Source organism: Nipponia nippon, unplaced genomic scaffold, assembly GCF_047370975.1.
Source record: "Nipponia nippon isolate SJK-2023a ecotype South Korea unplaced genomic scaffold, ASM4737097v1 scaffold_5, whole genome shotgun sequence".
NCBI classification, from domain to species: Eukaryota; Metazoa; Chordata; class Aves; order Pelecaniformes; family Threskiornithidae; genus Nipponia; species Nipponia nippon.
Window position 1 is genome coordinate 14,562,052 of NW_028262369.1, and position 20,607 is coordinate 14,582,658.

Below are 20,607 nucleotides of genomic sequence, written 5' to 3' on the forward strand. Positions count from 1 at the left end.
TGTCTTCTCCTGTTTGAGCCAAGCCATTGCCAGGAGGAAGAAAATACTGCCAAATCCTAAAGGGAATAGGACCAGTGCCGGGGCGGAGGGTGATGGAGGGCTGGTGAGGAAGAGGAGGAGCAAGAGAGGAAGGAAAGGCTCCTTCAGGCCCAGTGGCTCCGGGAAGGTGGGTCTCAGCTTTCATTGATGGTGCTGCAGGTTTTCACCAAGAATGGCTTGAAATCACAATCCCTCCCCAAATACGCCAATCGCTGTGTGAAAGACCCAATTCACTTCTGCTGGCTGGAAAAAAAAAACCCACACAACTTTTTTTTTTGGTTGTGTCTTTTTTTGCCCCCCCAATTGCGAGAGAGGCAGGGTCTTGCCTCCCCCACCCCACGCTGTGGGTCTGCCCCATCACCTCTCTCTCCTGGGCTGCAACGGGGCAGAGGGCAGATCCTGTGTCTTGAGGCCAGAGCGCTGTGGATGCTGCCTGCGGGCCACTGCTGAGCTTCAGGATTTATTGCAAGGGACGTAAATGAGGCCAATGCTGGATTAAATGTCTTTGCAATGATGCCTGGTCATTGCAGGCACTTGGCTGCTGATGGGCTGGGCTGGTAAACACATGCAGGGCGATGCCTGCTGCCTGTCCTGTGGGGTTTTGGGGTGCCCCTTGTGCTGCTCCCCATCTCCAGGGTCCCCTCTGTCACCTGGGACAGCTGGATTTGTCACCAGGTCCCATCGAACCCTTGCCAGCCTGCAAACTGCTGCTGCTGAAGCTCAACACCTTTGCGGGCAGCAAGCAGGAGAGGGAAGGGGCTGAGCAGAGCAGAAATCATCTGGAGAAGGTGCCAACACCAGAGGCTGGTTGGGACTGGCTGCACCTCATTGTACAAGGAACCAGCGGGTGCCACCTCCCAAGGAAGTGAAGCCCAAGGGCTGGAGGTGGTGGGAAGAGGAGGCAGTGAGCATCAGGCTTGGCACCCCCGACCCAGCCCCACCAGCACCGGAGGGTCTCATCCTGCCAAGCCCCGGCTGGCTGAAGCGCAGCTTACACCAAGAAGGGCAAATCCAGCGTTTCATCCTCAACACAGCGTCCCTGCAAGGCTCAGGGTACGGGAGCCGCCCTGACCGTGGCTGCAAAGGAAGAACTCACACCTCTGCCCCACGGGCCCCAGTGAGCAGAGACCTCCGCTCCGGGGGTCCCATCCCATCCATCGGTGCTACCCCCCAGGGGGACTGTCCGACAGACAGGGGCTCCCCAAAGAGCCACGTGGTGCCTGGCTTGGGTCTTTCCCCACACACGAGCCAGGGGCTGAGCCAAAAAGCGACTGTTGCCACCAAGGGGAGAAAAACCCCACAGTCAGGACAAGTGAGACAAAGAAAGATGCTTCGTTGGGTTGCTTTTTTTCAATTAATTTTTTTTTTTTTATGAAAAAAGATCACACGGAGTTCTCCAACAAACAGAATGCCAAAAAAATTGTTTTAAACAAAACATAAACAAAACAAAACAAAAAAAAAAAGACAAAAACCTGGCTCTCCTTTCCTCTCGATTGTCTGAAATATCCTTGTGTTCCATAGAAGGCAGTGGGTTTTAAGTGCTTTCTATTTAACATTAGCATAAAATCTCTCTCGCGCGCTCTCTCTCTCGCTCTTTAAAATATGCTCACACAATTTGCTTCTAGAAGTACAGTACACTTTGAGCGTGGGGGGTGTGCCTGTTCCCAGATCATTTACAATCACAATCCAACAGGAAATAAAAAATAATATTCTAAACGTCAGACTGTGTTCATTTCTGTCGTTGTTTTTTTTCTTTTTTTTTATAATTTCATAATTTTTTTCACAGTTTTAAAAAGTTTATATTTATATATATATATTTATATTTATATTTATAATTAAAAAGTTGAATCCATTTAAAGACTTATAATACAGGAGGGCTAAAGAGTCTTTTGGTACATTAAAACTGTACAGGCTAGAACCGTCACTATCCGCCGCGCCGAGGCGCCGGTGGCCTGGGGTGGAGATGGTACGAGCTCAGCACCATGTGGTTCGTTTAAAGGACGAGGGGTAACTTCGCAGGGGCGTCCCTCTCCCCTGAGCCCCGGCCTCCAGTCTCTGGTACGCAGCCGGTACCAGGGCGGATAGTTTCCAAACTGTCCTTGTCTTAAGCGTCTCCCCACCGGAGCCTGGGCTGTCACTCCCAGCCGAGCCAAGCCCTGCTCCGCGTCCTAGCAATCTGTAGTGCGAGTCGATAGTTGCAAAGATCAGTGCGTCTCTTGGAGTTTTGTTTTAAGTGCAAGGATGTTGCATCATTGCGTGGTTCTCCTCCCGTGTCCCCTCCGGCCGGGTGCAACCCTGGTGCGGTGGTGGTGATGCCACGGGTCTGGCGTGTGCCCAGTGAGAGCATGATGGTGGCTCAGCTCTGCAGAGGGAGGGAGGAGGCGATGGTGGCGGCTCTCCGGGAGCCGTTGGGAGGTTGGCCAGCTGGACGGAGCAAGCTGAACGGTCCCCTCCCTGAGCCCAAGGTGGCAGCGGGGCTCTGGCTGTGGAAATGCCACAGGCAGGCACGGCCAGGGCTTCACACTCTATCCCCATTCCCCTCAAATGAGGAGCGAGGGCTTCCCAGTAGCTCCACATCTCTGCTCAGGCAAGGCATGGGGGGGTAAAGCTGGGCAAGGGATGCCAAAATCCAATGGCCTGTGGTCTCCTCTGCTCCAAGCACTGAGCAGCAGCTTTTCCCAGTCATTTCCTGCTCCCCTTCACTGCATGCTCCAAGACGAGTTCTTTGTTCACCAAGTGTCAACCCCTGGCCATGCGCTTGCTCCCCCCAGCACCTTTCCAGGGCAGGAGGGATGCAGAGGGGTGGGGAAGGTGGGTTCAGACTGTTTGTTCGAGGCAGTGGGAAGGCAGCATCCCAGACTGCACGTTGGCTCGTCTTCCACCCAGCTCCTCCCAGCCCAGAGGACCTCTTCTGCCATCTCCGTGCTGAAGCCAGCTCTGCCTCTTCGTGCTCCACACTGCTGGCCAGGGGCCTCCAGGGAAAGGGAACCGCAAAAAGGCGCTGAGAGGATCGAGACGAGGCGCTGAGAGAGAGACTCATCTCCTTTCTCTTTCACCCTGTCCTTCCTAAAGGGTCATGCGAAACTAAACAGGAAAGGGAATATAAGGACGGAGAGGAGCATACGCAGAAGGCTAGTGGGTGTCCTTCCACGTACAGGCAGCTTCCGAGTTACTGATGGGGGCAAATGACACAAAAGGGATCCCTCCTGCTGGGGGGGGTCCCGCTGGTGAAATGATCACGAGACCCATGTGCTTTCCTGGACCAAAAGGAGGAAGGGAGAAGTTGGTCAAGTGTCACCTTACTTAAAGCCACTTCCAGAAGAGCCTTGGGGTTCAAAAGCACCACCACCACCCCCCCCCACCGGCATCTTCCTCAAGTCCTGTAACTGCTTCCCCAACCCCTTTCTTCAGCCCTCTCCTTCCTCCTCGTGTCTCTCGCGCTCTCCTGTCTGTAATGTGACACAGGAGTCATGAGCATTGAAAGAAACAATCATGTCGTCTGAACAGGCACGTCCTCAGGTTTGTCCCGTCCCTTCCCAGGGGGTGGCACGTGTCCCCTGGGCGGTCAGCAGATGACAGGGACCCCGTCGGTGTTGAAGATCATGCCCGTAGTGGGCTCGTAGGTCCCTGCAAGGTAGTAGAGGTCCTCACTGTCTTGGTATTTCTTCGTCTTTAGCATCTGCTCGTATTGATCCAGACCAACAACAAGACACTTGTGTGAGATGGTCTGGACATCATTTTCATCCACGTGAGAGGACTGGTAGAGGGCTCGCTGCATTACAGGAACGGAAGGAGGGAGATGGAAAGAAAAGGAGCAATTAGATCTCACAGCATTTACAGCATCGTCTTCAATATGCAGGAAAAACATCCATCACAACTAGCCAGGGCTCGTGCTCACATTCAAGCCCAACTCCCCACTCATCCCCACTGCCAGCCCAGGGGACGGACACTGGGAATCTGTACGGGCCCAGGGGCAGCGTGGACACAATCTGTCCAGCGCACTAAGCCCGAGCCCTCGCTCACACTCAGCTCCCACCGATGGGAACGCCGCGGCTGCCAAGCGCACGGACAGGGGAATACAGAGGCTGGGAGTTTGTCATCCTCACTTCAAGGATGCAAATGCAAAGACAGGTGCTGGATACCAGCCCTCTGTTCCTCCCAACACCCGGCACCTGCAGCTATTCCCACCCTCCCAGAAACACTCATCCCAAATCCTGGGCACTTTGGACTCAGCAGCTGAGGCAAAAAGCAAGAGCCAGAGAAGCTCGGGGGCAATTCCCCAGAAGCATTTGTTATGGCATCTCCAGCATCCCTTCCCAGCCCTCCCCCAACCTCACCAACCTCCATAAAGTCCTTCCTCTGGTTGGATGCCTGCAAAGCTGTGGACAGACTCCTGCCCGATTTCTGATCCCAGCGCTGAGCCCAAGAGGAAGAGAAAAGAGAAATGAAAAGCAGGTGAGGTAGTTGTTTTTCCATGCTATCACCTCCTGCCCACCACATGTGCCTTTACAACCTCAACCCCTGTCCACAGCCACTGGTAATAAATACTAAGAGCCTACTGTAAACCACACTACACACGTGTGCAAAATTCAGTGTTTCTGAGCACCAGGCCAGTCATTCTTACACTGTAAAAAGACCCCATCTGGCTCTTGACGCTATTTTTGGAGCGACACAAAAGTCTTTCTTTCCTAGTACGATAAAACCCACCCTTCCCCTGCTCAAGGGGTAAAAACCAGGCTTGTCCACACCACAGGCAGCCCCCACAACATGAAATGATGGGGCCTCCCCTATTACGGTACCAGTAACAAACTGGGCCATGGGTGTTTTCCTCATCCTTGGAAACAAAAGGGAACAAGCAGCGTTGCAGACCTCCCGGCAAAGGAGAGCAGCCTACCTTGCCTTCGTTGAGTTTCTTCCCAGGGTTGGTTTCTTCTGGGTGATAAAACCACTTGACTCGGACCACCATGTTGTTCCCCCACGACTCCCACATGCTCTGGATCCGGCCAATGTAGGGCAGGTTGGGGCGGCCAGCTGAGAGGAAGACCGCACAGTCTCCGATGCGGATTATCTCCTTGCCCCGGACAATGGCCTTATAGAAGAGCTTTCTGGCCTTTCCTTTCATTCCTCGTCTCTGCCAAGAGAGGATCACACAGGTGAGCAGCCAGGGATTGCCCAGGTTTCCCCCACCCACCACTGCTTGCCTTGTCCCACATCCCACCCTTCACTGTCAGCAGAGCCACAGTGTCCACAGGCATTCCCACGGGAAACAGGGCAGAGGGACACACCATGCAGGATGGCTCCCCCAGACACAGCGACAGCCAACCCCAATCTCCTTGCAAACCGGGGACCTTGGCCAGGGACACATCATGCCAGCAGAGTTTCACCACCCCAGGAGAAGAGAAAGGGCATGGGTAAGAGGCACCACAAGGCAAACGCCAGCACAGAGCACTATGGAGCGGCGGGAGAGGCTCTGTTTACCTGTGTGGGTTTCCCAAACCACTTCCACAGCTGCCGTGCAGGGAGGAAAGCGGCAATCTTGGGCCTGTTCTCCACCGACGGCAGTCGTTGGCGCTTGGCCAGCTCCTTGGTGGTGGGCAGGTGGATGCCCTCGCGCTTTTTGGGCCTGCTCTTGTTGCCGCTCTGCTGTGGTGCCGGCTGTTGCACCGGCTGCTGCGCCGGCTGTTTCTGGCTCTGGGGGTGGGAGGACGCGCGGGATTTCCCTGCCTGCTTGGTTTGCTTGGGTGGGAGGGTTTGCTGCACCGAGGAACTTGGCTGGGCCTCAGCTACTTCATCATCAGAGCTGCAGGAGGAGTCTTCATCTGTAGTGGAGGAGGAAGAAGAGCTGGAGCTAGATGAAGAAGAGGTCGATGAGGCTGAGGAAGAGGAGGAAGAGGAGGATGAAGAGGAGCTGCTGCTAGAGGAGGAAGAGGAGGAGGAGTTGGAGGAAGAGAGAGGGGTGGATGCTCTTGAGCTGGCCGAGCTGCTGTCCTGGGCTTCCCCTCGGTTCTTCTCAGCCTCCTCTTCTCCCTCTGACTCCGAGCTGCTGTCGCTGCTGTTGCTCTCAGACTCCTCCACTGCTGCTGGAGCTGCTGCCTTTTCTTCCTGGTCCTTTGAAGCAGTGAGGCTCTCTGCTGAGCCATCGAACTTTCCTCCGAAGCTGGCAGGGGAAGGGTCTCCCTCAGCTGCTTTGGTACGGGAAGATTTCTGCTTGCCCTCCGCACCCACTGCAGGGGAATAGCCCAGTCCCAAGAGACTCTTGCTGTCTCTGCGACTGGCCAGGTTCGAGTCCTCCAGCATCCTCATCGCCTCCTTCATCTTCTTTGTCTTTGGAGACATCACGCCCTCATGGTCCAGCTTGATCAGGATTTCGTTGTCATGCTTCCTCTGAGCCTTGACCATGGTGCCAAACTCGGGTGTCTCTTCTGTGGGCCGCCCTTTCTTGGCCTTGGCTTTCGATGCTGAAGCATCGCTGGAGCCGAAGGCCGCCAGCGTCCCTGGGAGGTCGCTGTAGGGCTCCGTGCCAAGGATGCTGCCAAACATAGCAGGCTGGTAAGTGGGTTGTGGGGGGCTATGCAGCTTAGTGGAGATCTTCATTTTGCTGGCTTTTGACCGCTTTTCCTCTGTGGGGGCAGGAGAGCCTCCAGTCGGCAGTGGTTGTGATTTTCGTGACCCCTTCATGCTTGGCTTGCCCAAGCAGGTTGGCTTCTCTGGGACTGAAGAGGTAACAGGTGAAGACTCAACCTGATCCTTCTCTTCTGGCAAGGCAGCCTCTTCTACAGAGAGGAAGAAACACAAAGGCATGATGGTATCCATCCATATGGACACTATTAGCTCAGACACAACCAGACACCCATGCTGACTGGTCTCTGGCCAAGGGTGGCTTGTTCCTGACTGCTTAGGTATCCCCAAAGAGGCACAGGTCCTCACTGCCCACTGAATAGCCTTCCTAAGCTGCCTGGCCTGATGTCAGTGCCTGTGAGCAGCTGATGGGCAATGCCCAGTGATGCTACTTCAACCGAAGGGGAACCAAACTGCAGATCTCCTGCATTTTTGGCCCTACTGATGGCTGCTGAGATGCTCAGCTGAAAAAAGGACTTTGCTCTGCAGTGCTGACTGACAGAAGGAGGCTCTCGCAGTGCAGGCCAGCTTCTGAGCCAGCCTCCTGCAAACTGTAGCCACAGCAGAGCGAGGTGATGCATGGATGCCCTGCACTCAATCAGTGCATCCATTCCCCTCCAAATCTTGCTCCAAGCAACAGCTCTAATTTGGGGAGAGTGGTGGGAAACTGTGCAAGGACGCTCTCCACTCCAAATCTGGCAGTGGTGACAACCTACCAGCTTTTGCCTTGATGCTTGGCTTTCTCCCTCGCCCTTTGCCCTTTGACACAGGCTCCTCTGACCCCAGTGTAGCTCCTTCTTTTCCTTCTCCAGTGTCTTTGCTGGATTTACGGCTACGGCGCTTGGTGCTGGGCACCAAAAGGGCCGGGGAAGGCTCAGCACCTGGAACAGGTCAAAGAGATGGTCAAATGCAGTCAAATGACACAAAACAGAGATGCCATACAGGGAACGTATCCCTACCACTTCTGCAATAGGGACTGGGCCTTTTTCCCTATGGGTTATATCCCACCCTAGCTCTGCATGTCCATAATTGATGGTGCAATCTTTGTGATTTAAAGTCTGTGAACTCGTCCCAAAGTATCAGAGGCAGGTGGCCCCAAACTCCCTACGTTTCATAGTGGGAAGTATCATGCAAAAAACTGAACAGCAAGACTCACACTGGATCTTGTAGTCAGGTGGGAGAAGACGAATGTGAGACAGTGGGATACGTCCCGTGTCCCCATCATCAAACTCTACTGTGATGAGATCACCATCTTCCTCCAGATCCAGGGCTCCTGTGGGTTGGGGGAGCAGAAGATGGGATTAGGGACATACATCAGAGTACGAACCCCTTGTCAGGGAAGTGGGGACGTGGGGGAAGACAGGGATCTTGCACCAGCTCCAAAGCATCCCATCCCCACCTTTAGTAGGCTGTGCAGGGAGAGCACAGAAGGCTCGCTCTGCAACAGAAAGTACCTGATAATACTAAACCAGCCCACCCAGTGTAAAAGTTCCCAGTCAGCAGCACTGCTCCAGAACGTAACAATGATTCCAGTCTGACTTCCCACCTCCTTCCCCTATTTCCCTCTATTCTTGTGGAAATTCACTTTTCTGTCTTCACTGCAGTACCTTTTTTTTTTACCTGCATTTTGTAACTACTCTCAGCAATCACAAGCTGCTGCTTTTCACTTTCTCTCCAAGAGAAATAAGCTGTCTTCCCATCCTCTCTTCTTGCATCAGCATCACTGGTCTATAACCCATAAATAATTCTTCCCTTATACACACATAGTGCGACCAAGAGCCCAAAAGCAAGACCAGCCACGGTAGAATTGTCCAGGGCTCTTCACTGGCTTTTTAATGGGACCAGGTGGGGGAGCTGATGTGTCAGAGGCAAAGCTCTGAGCGTGCAGGCGATTTCGAAACGTCTACAACCTCAGATATCTTTGGTGCCTGGAGTTAATTCTGACTTTTTGAAGTGTGTTGAATTTCCCTGGTATTTTTAGCTCCCAAATTGCTCAGACCTCTTCCTACAAGAGCACATCTCCTGAGCCAACACGATGTTACTAAACCAGCATCATGACTGAATTGGGCATGACCTGGAGGACAGGAACAGGCCAGGTTCTGACCTCTAGGACACTCACAGCAGCCCCCAAGGCTTCCCCAGGCAAGCCTGACATCCCTCAGGACACATAGGACTGAGACATCCCTGTTTCACAGTGCAGAGCAGCCAGGGTGGCTTTACCTCGGACAACTGTCCCTGGGTAGAGGCAGCGGTACTGCTGGCTCCAGTAGGCTGCAATCCTTGTGCCCTCGGGCAGGAATCGCACTGAAGGCGGTTTCACGTCAATGATCTGCTCGGGGCAAGAGGAAGGCAATTACTGACGTTCTTGGCACCAGCACAGACCATCCCACCACACTTGGTGTGTAGCAAAGCAGCTCTGGAGAAGTCAAAGGACAGTCTCTGGGCTGGGAAATGGCCTCCTGTCTGCTCAGAGGGCAGCATGAAGGACTATCCCTGCTGGCATACAGGCCTAGTGGCCACTACCAGTGGGGGAGCTCAGCCACGGGACAGCGACCCACAGCAAGAGGAGCTCTGCCCTGACGGGCCACAGAGGCAGGACCAGGGCATCCCTGCAGACCCAACTGGGGGAGCAGGAGGCTGCCAGCTAGCCTCCTCCACCCCAAAACAGGGCTCAGGCACCAAGGACAGGCACCCTTTGGCCTCACATACCGCTTCCTGCAAGAGCTGCTCCAGGCAGTAAATGTGGGGACGGTTTCCCCTTTCGCCTTCCACCACCACACGGTATCTGAAACACAAAGGTCTAGTCAGACACGGCACATGAAAAACATCACCCCGATCAGGTAACACCTCCCTCTGAGCCCTACCACCAGTTTATTTGAGAGCATTTAATGAGAGGTAATTGGATTTTCCTCAGTGCTGATAAACCAGAGCGAACTCTCCTTCCGTCCCTGCCAGACTCTGTCAGTCTCTCTCCAGCCAGCTCTACACAACCCCCAAATCGATCCCTGCATCAGCTACATCCCTGTTCACCAGCAGAACCCGGGTGGACACAGTAGCTCCTCAACTCACATGTCTGGTGAATGCACCGTCTTGACATGTCCGGCATAGAGCAGCTTGTCATCCATGGGGATGAGGACACGCAGACCATCTTTCAGCTCATCCTTGTCAATTATGCAGGAGCGGGGAGCTGTGAGGTGTGGGAGAAAGAGGAGGATTAGAGAACACCATACATGAAAAAGCGACAGCAAGGGGAGAAGGAAACTTCATACTCGCAGCATCACCCCCACCTAGGAAAAGGCCAATAAGCCCTTTGCAGAAAGGGCTCTCTCTCTCTCTCTCTCTGGCTAGCTCCTGGCAGAGGAAAATTTTGCCCTCTTGGTAATAATAAAAAGTGCCCCCCCTCGGTAATAATAATATACCAGTAAATGAAAATAGGGCAGCTCAGCGACCGGGCTTCATCTAGGTGTCACAATGGGTCATTCTGATAAGGCTTGTTTTTGGCAAGCCAAATTGACTGGAAAAGTGATATCTCCACTCCAAAGACTCATGGCTTTGGATGAGAAACATGTGAAAGCAGCACAGTCCTCCTCTGAGCAGCCCTGGGAAACTTGCCCAGCTCCTCTACCTCTAGAATTAGCCCCGCGGCCCCTCCTGCGTTTACCTGGTGTGGGCGGTCGCTCGACCAGCATGCTCAGTGGGATGTTCTCATCCTCTGAGAAGCTGCTGTCTTGGTTGGGTTCAAAATCCTCCTCTGCTGCCATGCTCTCCATGAGCTTGCTGACAGCTCCTCCTTTCCCTCGGTTCTGCAGGAGAACAAGCAGCACATCAGCTGGATGACAACAGGCAACAGTCTGATCCCATCTCACCTTCCTCCAGCAACAAATAACCTGAGGATATTGGGACAAACTTGTCTCCATCCTCAGCAATATTAATCACACAGAGAGTTAAATGGGTGTAGCCAAACTTGCTTTTTGGTTGAACAAAGACCTTTGTTTTTCTGAGTTTATCCCCAAGCAATGTTGACAGCTGACCAAAAGCTATTTCACACATCCTAGCCACATCTCACTCCTGGAGATTAGGAGACATGCTGTGGAGCAGAGAGCTGTAGCTTTGCTCTGCATTCACCATCTCTCTGCACAGCGCTCCTGAGACCCTGTCTTCACTAAACAGGCAGCAGGCACTGTTCCTATTTCTTCTCAAAGCCCCACGATCCATTTCTTGCTGTTACACATAGACCATAAGCATTAGACTCAGAAATCATGTGAGAAGATGCAGTAATGTGTGTTATGAGAGAAGACTGGCTACAGCAATGGAGCAGAAACCAGTTGTGACCTGGCTCACCCAGTGCTGAGCAAGGAAACTCCATCACCATCTCTTTGGTCCTTGCTGTCCATGAAGGGTCTCCCTCTACCCCGTGGCAGCCTTAGAGAAAATCCTGCCTGCTCATTCATTTGGGGGATGAAGGCAAATGAACACCAGATGGTAGCAGCAGGTACTACCTGATAGTCTTCCCTGGATTTTAGGCTTCTCAAACCAGCACTTTGCCTGTAACACATCCAGCAAAACCTGCATGTCTGTTTTCCCTCCCTCACACTGCAACAGTCCAGGAAAAAAGCAGGGCTCTGCCAGCTGCCCTCCAGTTCACCCAGACTAGAACCAGCCCCTCACCTCTTTTTTCACCTCCTTGGCTTTCACCTTGGCTTTGCTCTTCTTGGTGGAGCCCAGGGCATTTGCCAGACTGACACGAACATCAGATGGGGAGCTAGGGATGCCAGGAGGAGACATGGACGAGGAGGAGGAGCAGCAGGGTGTTTCTTTACCCTTCTTCCGCTGCTAAAAATAAAAAGAAAACACTCCCATCAGCAAAGAGAGGATTGGTAAAGATCTGGGCCCAGGAAGAGCGGAAAGGTGGAGCAAAGCAGGCTGTGCACAGGTAGGATGACATTCAGCCAGCAGTTAGTTCACTGACTGCACCACGTCCTACATCTCCCAGCTCTGCTTTCAGGCTTCACACATTTTGGGAAGAGCTTTTTATTACCCTGGAGAGCAATTCCTGCCCATCAAACCTTCCCCAAAGAGCTCCAAGAAGATCCCAGCTGGCCTCATGTCACAACTAACTTGTCTAACTCTCCCCACAATCAGCACTCCTCCATAATGCTGCGAGGAACTGAACCAGAGCCGGAGGGAGCCAAGCTTTCAGCCAAGATGAAGAGCCAGCAACAGAGAGATCACTGCCACCACCAGCCAGGGACAGCCCTCAGAAGACACCATATAAAAGGCAAACAGCCTTTACGGCCAGCATAGGGACCACAGCTCAGCAAGCAGATAAGGTCATGGAGAGAGTGGGAGAGAGATTTCACAGATGTTTTAATGCAGGATTGTCCACTCTGGCCAATCCAAGCAGGATGGATTTGGGACACGGAGGGTGGCACAAGTAACCTTCCCTGTTCAAACACAACAGAGTTTTACTCCCTGCAAGTCAGATCCAAGCCTGACAGCTCCTCCGGGCATATGTGGGGCTGGCAGGGATGACAAGGGGCAGCCAAACAGCACTAGGGCAACTGCAGGGACAGGACACAACTCTCCTCTGGCCTCGCTGAGTTAATCACCCGCCCCTCACCCTCAGCTCCCAAGGGTCCCACATCAATTCTGCCATTGCATTCCTCACCTTGCTTAGCTCCTTCCTCTCCTTCCCCTTGCTGCCCTCCTTTTTGGGGCTCATGGGTGCCCCCTTGCCACAGCGCCCAGGCTTGGAGACAGGAGTGGAGCTGGCAGGCGCCGCAGGGGTCAGAATGGCCGAGGATGTGGTGGCGTCATGGAGGAAGATCCGCTCGCTCCGGCGCCGGTTCCACAGGTCATCATCACTGGCCTCCAGCCCAAACTCAAAGCTCAGGTCCTTGGGGGACTTGAATTTCTTTAGCTTGCGTCCTTTCTCAGACCCAAGCTTGGCCTTGTCAGCACTCCCAGATCCAGAGTCGAGGCTGCTGGGGGCCTGGTTTGGTGGGATGCTGCTTGCCTCCAGTGGCCCCTTCTTTCCCCGCAGCAGCCCTGAAGGCGACTTCTTCCTGATCTTGATCTCACTCTCTGAGTCAGTGTATTCGAACTCCGTCCCTAGGTGGAAAGGATTTAACCATCAGTCAAAGCCCTGGCTGAGCCAAGAGGGGTCACGTCCCGCTGGAAGCTTTTGGGCTCCATGGGAGATGCCGTGCCGGTTCAACAGAGCCCTTGGTGCTCCGGTTTCCAATCCTCATGTCCCTCAGATCTGCATTTCCACCCCATAAAACACTGATTTCCCTGAAAATAAGTCTCCCCTGCCCCAAACCACAGTCCACCCATTCAGAAAGTATAGGTCAGTGTGTTCTCTGCCTCAATTTTCTCCCTTCTCCCACAACCAAAACCCTGCAGGGAAGCTCATAAGACAAAATATCGTCTAACATTTGCTCCTCCACAAAAAGGAATTCCTCAGCTGAAGCAAAGCACGAACCCCACACGCTGAGCCTTCCTCCCCTCCTGGTGGGAGTCCTCTCCAGTCTCACCTTCGTTTCAGGAGTATGATCTCTTTAACAAATTGAATAAACCCAGTTTTCAAGTTTATTTTTTCCCATTGGCCGTCAGACACCACGGATCTTTTCATTGGCTCAAGTAATTGCCTTGAATTCAAGAGAGGTATATGATCTTTTGTCTGTGGCAAGTGGAAATCCCCTCGCATTGGCCTCTGCTCAGTATCACAGGCACAGCAGTACCCAGAGGCCTGAAATATTGTAGTAATGCCAAGATGTTCACCACCTTCAGTGTGTTCCCCAGAACCTGATATAGGAGAGCAAGATCATATGTTTCCAGAGGCAGAAGGGAAACTGAGGCAGCACCTACACACCCAGCAACATGGGTAGGAGGGTAGGCAAAGCACTGTGGCTGCACAGGTGCTGTGCCATCAGAGGGATACAAACAGCCAGGAAGAAACCTGCCCAAGGTTATGCAGTAAGTCTATGTTGGAATAAGAGACTTAGCCCAGATTTTCTAAATCCATTTATTTCCCAGGACACTGGGCCTCATGGGATGGCACAGCAGTTCTGAAGATGTGTAGAAACATCAGCAGAACCTGGTTCTCCCTCTCCAAAAAGAGCATCAGCCAAAGGTCTCTCTTGTATCCTCCTCCAACCTGCTGTGGGTCTGCACTCTCATTTGCATGACTGCCTTCAGACCAACAAGGTCTGAAATCAGGCCTCGCTTGACAGAATCTCTTCTCAAGCCCAACAGCGAACGGCCCCTGCTGTAGTAACCACTGCTTGCAGAAGACCCTTTAGAAAGGACATATGGGACTGAACAACATTCACGTGGGTAAATGAAAACATATGAGGCACAAGCATGGAGAGCACCTTCTCTCAGTCCTTCTCTCTCAAATATGCTCACTTCCCTGGGTAAATTCAGTCTGCAGGAACCTGCTCTCATCTTCTAGCCAAACCTCTTCCCCTGAGACAGCCCCAGCACAAGCAGGAAAAGAGCAAGCCTGTCAAAATCAAAGCTGGCAAGGCTCAAAATGAAAAACCCACTGGAAATTACAACACCCCTTCTCCTCTCTCACTGCCGCATGAGACAATTTCTAGATGCTTCCAGTTTCAAGAAGGGCAGGTTACAAGACAATAAATTCTTAACAGAGGCTGTTCGAACAAGTTGGCAAAAGCCTAATATAGCATGGAAACAGTGCTAAAACAAGCCGGGCTCCCAAGGAAGACATCATTTTCCATTCTGAAGCATGCTATAAATTCCATTATCACTTAATAAATATTAATAGCGAATTTATAAATGGAGCCCATATAGATCTCTCTGACCAGTAACAATGTCACCAACGGGCACTTGTGCAGCAGGGCATGGGGAAGAGAAGAAATGAAACTGCCAATTATGTGTAACACACTGAAACTGAGACAGAGATAGGGACAGAAACACGGGGTCTGGCACTGCAAACACATGAGCAGAGGAAGAAATGCTTGTTTCAAGTCTTGCTGACCAGTTTCTATGAGGAAGCTGATGGGATGGGCTGATTGAAGGGTTTTTTTCTTCTGCTTGGGTGTCTGTGCTTCTCTTGGGTATCAGATCAGCTGCATTTAGCACATGCTTCCTTCCCTAAAATGTAACAGCACTTCACTGCCTACAGCACTCTGTCCAAGGGGACACAGTATCCCATTGCTTGCCTTTGCAGCATGACTGTTCAGGATTCGCGAGGAAGAGAAAGAGGAAACTTGGAGGAAGCCACAAAGGGAAGCTATGGCTGCAGCTGCTAAACCTGCCATACCCGTGACTGGTTCTTGTTTTCTTGCCAGGCAATTCCCCCCATCTTCAGCATCAGGACCAAGCAGCCAAAAGCAAAGAAAGGGCAAGACAGTGTCTGGGTAACAACCTGCTCTCTTGAAGCACAGTAGGACCTCCTGAACCTTCTACCTTGCCCCCATGGCGCTAACCCTAACCACACAACTCACCCATCAGGCTCTGCCGCTCCTCCTTCTTCTTCGCCTTCTGCTTGGCCTCCAGCTGGATGATGGAAAGTGGAGGGGGAACGATGGGGCTGGGCATTGCACTGGCAGCAAACCTTGCTAGAAGGCCCAGACCGCTCTCATCAAGGGCAGGCGATGAAAGCCTGTCGGTGCCATCTGTCCCATAGTCCTCTCCTTCCTCCTCTTCCTCTTCATCCTCCTCTTCCTCTTCCTCTGAGCTAGAATCTAGCACGCAGAAAAGAGGGAGCCCATTACAAATCTCATGGAGTTGTGCATCAGCCGCATTTCCACCCCAAACCGATAACTCTCCTGCTGCTCTGTGCTCACCTAAGTAGCACTGAGACACCCATGAGCTGAGCCAGAAGATGTTGGCCACAGACACACAGGTGTCTTTGCAGCCATGTAGCCGATATCACCCTGCCTACCACCACCCTTGAAGGACACAGCAATACAGGCAAAGAGGACCCATTCAAGGCGAGGGAGGGAAGAGCAGGGTGTTGGCAGAGTTTGAAAAGGACACCACGCACCCCTTCCCTGCAGCTTTCAGGAGGAATTAAAGCTTAATTCCTTTGAAAATCCCAACCTCAGAGCTGTGGGATTCCCCTCCCGCCCACCACCTCTTCCTCCATAACGAAATCCATTAGCGTAATCAGAATCAGAGATCAGCATGGAAGGGGAATACCAGAGATCAGCCTGCACCATGGTGGGAGGCAAGGAGGACACAGAGAGGAGAAGGGGCAGGAGGCAAAAATGCAAAGGTGGGGAGGGAAATAATAATTTGAAAGCAATGGATTTGGAATGCATAAGGGGGGGGGGGGGGGGAAGTGTAGGTAGTGTTGGAGACAAGGAGGAGTGTTTAAACGCTCTGCCTCAAAACTCTCCGTGCCTTTCATTTCCCTCTCTACAGCTCAGGCTAGGGAAGCCCAGCTCTGCACAGGCAGGAAGAGCTGCCCACAGCCCAAAATCTAATTCTGGCAAAGAAATCAGCCTTGCTGCCTGCCTCGGCTAACACCCGCAGAGAGCAGTAGGCTGGGGTTTTCCTTTATGGTGTGTATATACAGCAGGTATTTTGGGGGTAGGTGCTCTGAGGGTGGCACCTCTCCCTTCCTACAGCACTTCCCAAAGGACTGTCATCAGCTCAAAGCAATTAATTTTAACGGCATCCCATCCAGTTAGTGCTGGTAAGCGAGAGTCGCTACACAAATGCACAGATATCACACACATACATATACACACACATATATGAGCACACAGAAATATATATATCTAACTGCAAAAAATGGGTCTGGAAAAGATATTTCATTTCTTTTGGAATTGAGGGCTTAAGTAGGATCATCAAGGTTGCTGGAAAATTTCCACCACTAGCCGGAGCCCTGTTCTCCCCGCCTGAGCCCACTCGCCAGCTCCCTGCCAGCCGCTATCCCTGCGTCTGAAAGCCAGCCAAATGAGAAACCAGATCCCTTCAAAATGAGCTGGAATGAACACGAAAATCCTTTTCTTTTCACATATGCCCTCTGGGATAGATAAAAACGTCCTCAACACTTGGTTGTTCAAAAAAAAAGAAAAAAAATACAATAACACAAGTGTTATTCTTCCACTTTGGATATTTTTTCCATGACATTAGAAATAACAGGAATATCAGAAAACAGTGTTCTTATCCTTGTATTTTATCAAATGAAGTAATGGCCAGCTATTGGTTTTTTAATTTTTTTTATTTTTTTAACAAGGAGAGCTTTTCTCCATAGCATACATCAGATAGTCACAGAATACTAATTTTTAACCGCATAAAAATCCCTTCCCCATTTCAGTTGCTCAGGCCAGTTCCTTGTGATATAAAAATGCTACGAAATCTACAGTCTTGCAGTAAATACCAAGAAATCCACAGCCCTGCTCACTCCTTGCATAAAAACCACATGCAAAAAAAAAATCCACAGCAAATTAGGATCAGATTCCTTCCCTTACGAGAAAAGGGGCACAAATGCTGTTTTTCTACAATGTTTTTCCAAAAAGAAAACAAATCCAGATGAACTCGGCTATTCTGAGACGCAGAAACCACCTGCCTGAAAAGCAGCAAAACCATGCTCAAGTTCAATGACACATCATGGGGTACTGAGACCCCCTCCACGCATCCTATTTGGCTCCAAAATACAGTAATTCTCAGCAAAACCAGAAAAAAATTGGAAAACATCAACCTGTACAGCCCCTCATGCCAGACCTAGGGAGACGGCCGAGCAGAAAGCGGCTCGCTGAGCAGCTGGGGAGGAAAACAGGCCAAGAAAGGGGAAAGTTTGCAGGAAAATCCCTCCATGACCTGTCCTGCATGAATCCTCCGCAGCACCCTTGGCTCAGCCGCACCGACTGCCCAGGGGCTGTGCCGAGCACGGGCAGCACCACTCCTTCAGCACTTCAAGACTCTGCACGTGCAAGGGCACGAGGGTGCCCAGCAGCTACGGTATTTCAAATGCACCAAGGTAAAACAGCTTTAAAAGCCAGAATGAAAGCAGCTATTACTCACGCTACAGAAAATGTTCGATACAGTAACGTACCTGGCAGTTATTCTAACCTCTTTCAAATACATGGTGTCACACTATGGAAAGACAACTGAAGATAGTCTCTTGTCAGCATTTTTACCAAAACACTTATATTTTTATCTGCATGAGATTCGATTTTCAGCCTGAAAATAAACACATTTTAACACATTCACAGCACAGATCTATCCTCCTCCACCTCTCATGGCGAGGGCAGATCTTGGTAACTCCACTCTACATGCACAGCACAATCCCTGCTCCTGATTTTCCAAGGGACAAAAACTAACAAATGAAACAAAAAGAACACATTTAGGGCTCTGCTCCAAACCCACATTCTTCTAAACTAAGTCCCCAAATTTATGGCCATGGTGGCAAATAAGCTGCTGGTGCTCTATGGCCATCTGCACGGCTTCTTGAAGAGACTCATGATGCCTGTATTTAATGTGAAGCAGGACTTTTACTCCTACTGTACCCAAATTATGTGTGGGCTTAAAATGAAGTATGCACAGATGCCTTAACACAATTGAAGCCTCAATTTTTTCTCCTAAAAAGGTGATTTTAGTTAACAATGGAGAAAAAGACATTTTATAAAATCATTTTTTCCTTCAGCAGTAATTCTGTTAACACTGAGCAATGGTAAGGGAAAAAATAGTCAAAGTTAAAAATATCTTTTCTAATTGACATTTTTAAGAGCATGTATATGTGTGTATATACCCACACACACAACCACACGTGTACATACAACTCTACAGCCAAAACAATCAATAAATTCATATTTAAATGCTACTGATGCCAGATAAACTGTACCCAAAGAAGATTTTTTTTTCTAAAATTTTTACCTGCATTAAATTAAAAAGCAAACCCAATTAAAAATACTAAACTTTCTCATTGCTTTTAACAGCTAAGCTGCCATGGTATTTTACTGTAGGAGAGCAGTAAATGAAGATTTGTTAATGATGAACAGAAATTGGTTAAGCAATTTGGTTTTTAAAGACTGATGTAACAAGACGGGTTGAGGGGGATGTGGAGAGGAAAGGCTTGGGAAGGGGGGAGTAAAAACACACACTTAAAAAGAGTCATTTCACATTGTAAAAAAAATAGCATGATTTTCTCATAACACCAAGCAGTCCTACAGCATACAAAGCAGGCTAAGTACAGGCAGACTTTAGACAGCTACTGGGTCATTGACATCTGATTTGTGTGATCTGTCCAAATTCTGGAGGTTACTTATTTTTGAATGTCCAATTTAAGACTGTACCTTTTTTTTTTTCCAAACAAGCCAATTCTCATCATTGGAAGATTATTTTTCCCCCCATATGGGCTGTGCTGCTGACTCCAGAAGTACTTAGGGAACGGGTTATCCCTCACTGTTTTTTTTTTCATTGGGATAAAATCATTCTCCAAGTCAGGGAAAGGAAAGCAGGGAAGAAGGTACTAATTTCTTAGTACTAATTTCTTAGTAATGTTTCAAGGAAAACAGAGTACTGAGGAGAAGTTAGTATTGGTCTTCAGCCTCAGAAAGCTCATGGTATTACCTATCTGATGGTTTTCAAAGGTCCCATGTGTCTTTGGCCCACATTAGCAGTTTCCTCTACAAGGTCACTGGATGAAAAGCCACAAGCTTTACCCGTTATCAGAATGGCAATGTGGTGTTTGGTCTGCAAGAAAGCAGCATGTCCCTACCTCTTCTATCTAAAATCAGATGAAAACAGGTCTTGCTGCAGCTGCTCCTACCTCTGACATAGATATTGGCAGGGCCATGGCCAGCCAATTACCCTGATACTAGGACAGTCTGCATCATGGCCCAGAAACCTTTAAGGACAGTGGCAGAGCCTTTGCAGGCAGCGCTGTGCCTTCCCATCTCGGACCCATATGCAAATCCTTCCCTTTGCTAGGTTAAGGGGTTCTCCAAAAGCAGGTCTGCAAACAGTAAAGCATTTCTGGAGTCCTCAAACACATACACACAAGCAAACCTTCCATGCAAGACTCTTCATGGACAGAGGAAAGTCAAAAGTGGACAGCAAATCATCTTCAGAATTAAAATAACCAAGAAAATGCAAAGAGCTACGTGTCATTATTCATGGAGGTAACATCGAAACATCTGAGGCTGACAGATGACATAAAGAAAAGTTATTTTGCCTACCTACATAACAATGGTCAAGGTTCGGGTTCATGGCTAGTGACCCTCGCTGAGAAGTGTCTGCCCTACAACCAGCCAACCACTTTGCTTCTTTAGTGCAGCGTGAGAGCAAATGCAAGAGACCGACACAGACATTCAAAGCATCATGGATAGGGGCAGGGGTGAAAGGGTTGGTCAAGCAGCTGCAAGGAGAAAGCGAGCACTTCTAGAAAAGCTGAGGTTATTAATCGGTTTAGTATCAGGGAAAGCCATTAGAAACCCTATTACCCAAATATCCCTTCAAGTAATGTTTCTGAGAAAGAACAACCAAAAAAAAATCATTTGCAGAAAAAAACAAAACTGTAACCAATAATCTCCCCCCGCCTCCCCCTCCATGCCCACTTCCCACCCCAGGAGGTTTTGCATCTTTGGTTTCCCCACCATTAAATGACACCCCAGAGGGATTTACAATGCATTTCCCCATTTGTTCCAGATTCCCCATCCTCCTCCCATAGCCCCTCCCCAGACTTTATCCCATAAAACTGGGATTTTTTATTTTTTTTTTTAAAGCAGACAGGTTACTTGCAAAATAGACAAAGCCAATTAGGGACAAGTTACCTATCTGCTTACCTGGAGCAAAACCAAAAAGCAAACCCAAAAAACCCTCAAGAACTTGGCACCTAAAAGGGACTGATATCCTCAAAATTTCCAACAGCAGCAAAATAAACAAAGAAAAGATGCAGGAAGGAACAGGGAAGGGAAGAATGGAAGTTAACGCAGACTCTTCATGGAAATGTGGCAATCTCACCCTTAC

The 20,607-nt window shown here is 50.3% G+C and overlaps 1 protein-coding gene across 3 annotated transcripts in view; it reads right to left on the reverse strand.

Annotated features, from left to right (window-relative positions):
* Positions 1–7: 7 nt before the first annotated feature.
* The window catches only part of TNRC18 (trinucleotide repeat containing 18), a 58,477-nt gene continuing 37,877 nt past the window's right edge, over positions 8–20,607 (reverse strand). For all 3 annotated transcript variants that reach the window (XM_087732465.1, XM_087732466.1, XM_087732464.1), the window contains 13 exons: positions 15,132–15,371; positions 12,326–12,768; positions 11,326–11,490; positions 10,319–10,460; positions 9,727–9,844; positions 9,367–9,442; positions 8,878–8,986; positions 7,814–7,930; positions 7,374–7,538; positions 5,518–6,812; positions 4,934–5,170; positions 4,381–4,455; positions 8–3,811 (listed from right to left, as the gene is read on the reverse strand). In XM_087732465.1, coding sequence (XP_087588591.1) covers positions 3,605–3,811; positions 4,381–4,455; positions 4,934–5,170; positions 5,518–6,812; positions 7,374–7,538; positions 7,814–7,930; positions 8,878–8,986; positions 9,367–9,442; positions 9,727–9,844; positions 10,319–10,460; positions 11,326–11,490; positions 12,326–12,768; positions 15,132–15,371 — 3,389 coding nt within the window. In that variant the 3' untranslated portion in view covers positions 8–3,604. The remainder of the gene's footprint in view (positions 3,812–4,380; positions 4,456–4,933; positions 5,171–5,517; positions 6,813–7,373; positions 7,539–7,813; positions 7,931–8,877; positions 8,987–9,366; positions 9,443–9,726; positions 9,845–10,318; positions 10,461–11,325; positions 11,491–12,325; positions 12,769–15,131; positions 15,372–20,607) is intronic.